The 6000-nt window shown below is 40.8% G+C and overlaps 1 protein-coding gene across 1 annotated transcript in view; it reads right to left on the reverse strand.

Moving 5' to 3' along the window:
* The window catches only part of kcnab1b (potassium voltage-gated channel subfamily A regulatory beta subunit 1b), a 56007-nt gene extending 50007 nt beyond the window's left edge, over window positions 1-6000 (reverse strand). Inside the window, exon 1 of the mRNA XM_026925508.3 lies at window positions 4780-6000. Coding sequence (XP_026781309.1) covers window positions 4780-4994 — 215 coding nt within the window. The 5' untranslated portion in view covers window positions 4995-6000. The remainder of the gene's footprint in view (window positions 1-4779) is intronic.

Here is a 6000-nt window from a genome sequence, read left to right on the forward strand (position 1 = left end):
CATGTACGGACAGACATACGCAGAAAAAAATTACACACACATACACCCACACACACCTGTTGGTGTGTGATACGTATATACAACCCAATAGTGCCGGCTGCACCCCTAAAACACACACACAGTTACACCCTCCTACACACACACCTTCATGTACACACATTTGCTGTGTGAGAGTGGTTATCTGCACTGCAGCACAGGGCAGTGAGGCAACTCCCAAATCATCCCCACCCCCACAACAAATAGGCCTTGTGGTGTCAAGAAATACAGAGGCAGCCATTTACACATATAATTAACCAGAAATTGTATTTAAAGGTAAAGGCACAATCAGATTAGGGAAAGAGCCAGTGCCTAACTGTAAACTGTTCCATGCTTACCCACTGCAAAATTGATTTGGTTTCAGCACTACAATCAGCTTTTGGAACCAAGAAACAATGATGTCAAAAACTTTGGCACTGTTACAACAACTCCGGTCAAGATTTCTTCATGAGTGTCATTAAAATAAGACATGAACATTGCAGGTGTTTTTGCGGATAAACTGCTGTCTTGTGCGTAACCATATGACAACATCTTCGAGTGGTGTGTAGACACTGATTTGATTTTGGATGGTAAAACGTTCTCAATTACAGCAAACTAGTAACCCTCTCCACGCTTGTTATTAATTTCACTGGTGTACTCACACATAATGGCTTGACTCTCTCCAGTGTCTCCAGTCTGCTGTTCCCAGCACCAGCATTATTGTGTTGGATAAAGTTCTGTGAATTGAACCTTCTGAACCAGCACATGTACAGTTACTGTTACTGCTGCTATCATGATGAGTTTTCAAACCCTCAACCTCACTGTCTTTGGTTTGTTTTTGATAATTCATTTACATTTACAGTATCATCATCCTGGTCTCAAATCTAACGATGTCTGTGTCAAATCTAACAGTGTTGACGTCAAGTTAAAGATTAGAATTGTGCTGGAGAGGTGAAGGCAGTTCTGGAAGTTGGAAACTTAGGGGAACCTATTACAAGCCTTTTTTTCTGTGAAGCAGTTTGTACTGGAATCCTAGCCCTCGAGAGCACATGAACTTTATATTTCTGTATTTTCTGAGCTCTGACATCAAGGAATCATCAACCAAAGTAAATTTGAAATTTACCAGCTCAGGTCTGTATTTCTCTCTCTCTCTCTATATATATATATATATATGTATGTATATATATATATACATATATATATATATATATATATATATATATATATATATATATATATATATATATACATATATATTCAAACTACTGTTTATATTGCATCACAATGCAGCATAACACTCTCAGAAACTGCTATTTACCCTCTTCCACATACGTGAGCTCACAGGAGGCTATTCCAGGTGGTCGATTGGCTAGTGTTGCTGTGATTGACAAGGGAGAGAGTATGCCATTCTTCCCACCCATATATCACGGCCAATTTCGCTCCCTTGGCTCCTGGCCATGGCTGGCTGAGGCACCATCTGGACTTGCAAAGTCCCATAGGGTGAACACTTTTCTGTTGTGCCACATAGGACCCACAATATTGATTTAAAGTACGTGATTTTTTTTGTGAGAGCTGAATTCCTAGAGAGCACGGTGTTAACACTGATAATAAATAATAAGTTCATTTTTGCCTACATTTATACTGAGAATACTAGAGCTCAGCCAATCGAAGGCTTTTGTATCCAATGCTGTAAACATTAATGAGGGTCTCATGATGTACATTTGTATGGATTTGCACCAGATCACTTATTTTGAGAATTACAAATGGTCAAAGTAGAGACTAGAGACAGCTGATGGACATGAAAAATACAGGAGAAAGGAGAACATTGTTATGATGAGAAACAAGAGAGGAGAAAGGACTGATCCCTGGAGAACACTTTGTTTGACAGAAACATGCAAGGTGTTTGCCACTAGCCATCAAGTAAAATAATGATCAAGGCAAGAGCAGGTCAGTAATTCCCACCAGACACACACAGGAGAGAACTATGTCATGGTTAACAGCATCAGCTACAGGGATAAGGTCAAGGAAAAAGAGAATATTAATGCAGGTCATATATGACTTTGAAAAGACTGTTTATCACAATATGGGTTTAAATGTGCAACAACAAATCACTTATGAAAATGCTTATTGAAGCTCTGGTGTTATTATATTAGGTGGTACTGGGGCCATGTTTCATAACTGTCAGTGTGACAGCAATAAGAAAAAGAAAAATGTAAAGAAACATGACTAGTGGCTAGAGAGACATGAAAGATGAACGCACTTTAAAAAGGTAGGCTTTAACATGTTGGCTACTTACAGTATATCTAAGAGGAATTGTACACTACTTATATAAGATATTTAACAGTGAAAAATGTACACTTTTGTTATTTATATCAAAGTATATTATTCAGTAATGTGGCATGGTAGCACAGCAAATATACTATACGGCCAAAAGTATGTGGACACCTGACCATCACACCCATATATGAGTCTTCCCCAAACTGCTGCCACAAAGCTGGAAGCACATCATTGTATAGAATGTCTTTGTATGGTGTAGCATTACGATTTCCCTTTACTGAAACTAAGAGGCCTAGACCAAACCTGTTCCAGCATGACAATGCCCCTGTGCACAAAGCGAGCTCCATGAAGACATGGTTTACCAAGGTTAGAGAGGAAGAACTGAGTGTCCTGCACAGAGCCATGACCTCAATCCCACTGAACACCTTTGGGATGAACTGGAACGCTGACTGCACCCCAGACCTCCTCACCCGACACCAGTGCCTGACCTCACTAATGCTCTTGTGGTTGAATGGGAAACATCCACCACAGCCACACTTCAAAATCCAGTGGAAAGCCTTCCCAGAAGAGTGGAGGGTGGAGGTTATTATCACAGCAAAGGGGCAATGAATCTGGAATAGGATATTCAAAAAGCACATGTGGGTGTGATGATCAGGTGTCCACAAACTTTTGGCCATATAAGGACAATCCTGATCTCGAGTTACTATCTGTGTCATGTTCTCTCCGTGTCGCATGGGTTTCCTCCAGATTCTTCAGTTCCTCCCACCTCCCAAAAACATGCATGTAGGTGGATCGGCTACTCTAAATTGCCCATACATGTGAAAGTATGAATGTGTGTGTGTGCATGGTGTCCTGTGATGGACTGGTCCCATTCAGGGTGTATTCTTTCCTACATTTTATGTTCTGGATCCAGCATGACCCTAACTAAAGCTGTTAGTGAAGATGAATGAATGAATATTATTCAGTAGCTGCCATGAATTATTCAATAACTAGTGAAACTAATGCAAAATGTATGCAGTTATGTAAGTCTAGACCCTACGATATACAGTGTACTAATGCAGCAGAACTAAGAATGTGACCTAACACTTTGGAGAAGCCCCTGTTAGAGAGAGAGAGAGAGAGAGAGAGAGAGAGAGAATAATTTTTATCATCTCAACTTTGGGTTGGTGTGCTGTACAGTTCATTCTAATCTTACATAAACTGACAATATTATGATGTTGGTGTGAAATCTGCACAGTAAGACATGTGCAGTAAACTCTTAAGAAAAGCCTTACAAAACAAGAACACTTACTGTTATCCACACAGTTAGTTCAGTATAGAGTAAATAAACATAAACTAGCCAATTAAACTTCTTTCTAAATTAATATTTGAGTAAATATTTGAGGTTGATGATGCACAACAGCAACCACCATGTTGTTATGGAAACTGTTGAGTTGCACGCTTACGGTAATGTTGTGCTTCCACTTGACAGATTGCACACCACAATGAATTATTCCAACTTGAAAAACCATTAGTTCACGCCTCCTCCTCCTCACTCTGTTCCCCCTACTCACTCTCTCTCTCTCTCTCTCACTCTCTCTCACTCACTCTTTCACTCACAAACAGTGAGCAGAATGGCTCAAGATGGATGAGAGGTTTCTTACCATTCTATTTTCTAGTTTGTGTTTAATTAGGAATCTAGATTCTCTCTTATATCTCAGAGTAATCTTTGCTGAGCGTGTAATAAGTCTTAACTGACACACTGGTTTCCACACACATTGACACATCAAGGACTAAACTTAGAGCATTTCAGCTACAGTTCCCATATTATTACAGTTTATCAATAAAAAGTATGTTTTTTTTTTTTGGAAAAATATGGTTTAATAATGTATGATGCAGCTCACAGTGAGTTTCACCACAGGAATGGTGTGCTCGGTTGGCTCATTTTAAATTTTGTGGGATTTTATTAATAAAAACAATACTATCTTGGACTATATTAGCTCTTTAGTGTTATTACATAACAGACAGTAATGAAGAAATATATTACTCCATGCTATCACTGTGGAACAGATGTGGGGAAAATTAAAGCAGTGGAAGCATCTGTAGTTGGAATGAGGGATGTGAAGGCATAGCATTTGGAATAATACCACCTACAAATATAATTTTTTCAGCATTGTTTAGCCTACAGATGACACCAGGTCGTTGATTAATTTTTCAAATGATTTCTAGTTTTTTTATGGTAAAAATTGCTCAGGAAAGAAAAAGACTAATTAGATAGTTCTGGCACAGAAGAAATAAGAAGCTCTGTGAGACCAAGTGAGGTAAAAGTGACATTAAAAGTGTGTGTACATATTAGTAATAAAGTGGAAAGCATATAGCAGTAAAAACCTAGTTCAAGTTTCTCATGTCTAATTAATTCCTGTAGAGGTTATATATGTACTTCCACTGTGATTTTAGGTTGACTTTAGCATTGGTGGTGTTGCCTTGTAAAATAGACATGTGCCATACCTGTACTTCATGCCAGTTAGTTTGCCTGTGGACTCCTTCAGTGAGATGTGGTGGCGGTGTGTGAAGGATCCCAGGCTGCGAGCGATTAGCGCCACTGTGCGGAACCGAGCCCGGGCTGCACTTGTCGTGTTCGGACTTGCTGTGTTTTGCTTGGTTGGCTCATTATTCCGTGGCGCCTTGAGCCCATGATCTGTGCATGCAAAGGACACCTGCATGGCTAGAAGTGAACTGACTAAATCCCTGGACAGGAGCAGAACGAGGCAGAAGAGGACTGTGTGGCAAAAACTTCACAAGGTCCGAGCTGGAACTTGCTGATGCTGATTCAGAGCTTGCAGGTTTTAGAGAAGACAGTGATGTCCTGTCTCATCTGCGCTGCGTCCTTCTGTGTGTCCAAAGAAACAGAGATGATGCAAAGTCCTGGAGGTTCCCGTGCTCAGAGAATACAGTCGTCTTCATAAAGTGACAGAGTCTGTACAGTGGCACATGCTGCGTTCAGCATTGCTTGTGTGTGACTTACTGTGATTCTCTCTCTCCTCTCTCTCTCTCGCTCTCTCTCTCCCTCTCTCTCTCACTCTTGCTTTCACTCTCTCTCTGCTTTAGGGACACTAAGCTGTTCCACTCCCTGACAACAAATGATGTCTTCTTCTTCTGATTCTGCTCCACTTCTCCCTCTGTTCCTCTCTTTTCTTCTTCTTCTTCTTCTTCTTCTTTTCCTCTATTTTTATCCTACTATTTTTTTCTGCTTCAGTGAGTCTTCCCCTCCCCCTTAGGATACCAAGGTAGGGGGGTTTCCCTGACTACCGCAGTAAGACCGCCAGTCAGAAACGGCTACAGACATTTAGCAAAAGGACAGTCTCAAACTCTTTCACGTGAAGTGAGAGATCCAGAGAGAGGCAAGGTTAGGATAAGCAACATTGAAACCATAAAGCCATGTCCTTTCAAAACAGGTTCCCACTGAAGAAAGTGCTGAGAAGACAGAGGTCAAAGGAAGATTTTTGTTTAACCCTTTTCGTCCAAGACTAGCGGGACGCGGCTTGGCCAGTGCAGTGCTGATTTGGAAGAAACACCCGCTTGATGAAGGAACGTGTGAATGAAAAAAGACAGGCAGAGGAGAGGAGTGAAGGAGAGTGAGAGAGAGGAGGGAGAGGAGAATGAGGCATGATCGCAGTGCCAAGTGCTGGAGGAACGGAGTCTGAGAGAGCGAGTGTGATGAAAGCAGAG

This window comes from Pangasianodon hypophthalmus, chromosome 21 (assembly GCF_027358585.1).
Source record: "Pangasianodon hypophthalmus isolate fPanHyp1 chromosome 21, fPanHyp1.pri, whole genome shotgun sequence".
NCBI lineage: Eukaryota > Metazoa > Chordata > Actinopteri > Siluriformes > Pangasiidae > Pangasianodon > Pangasianodon hypophthalmus.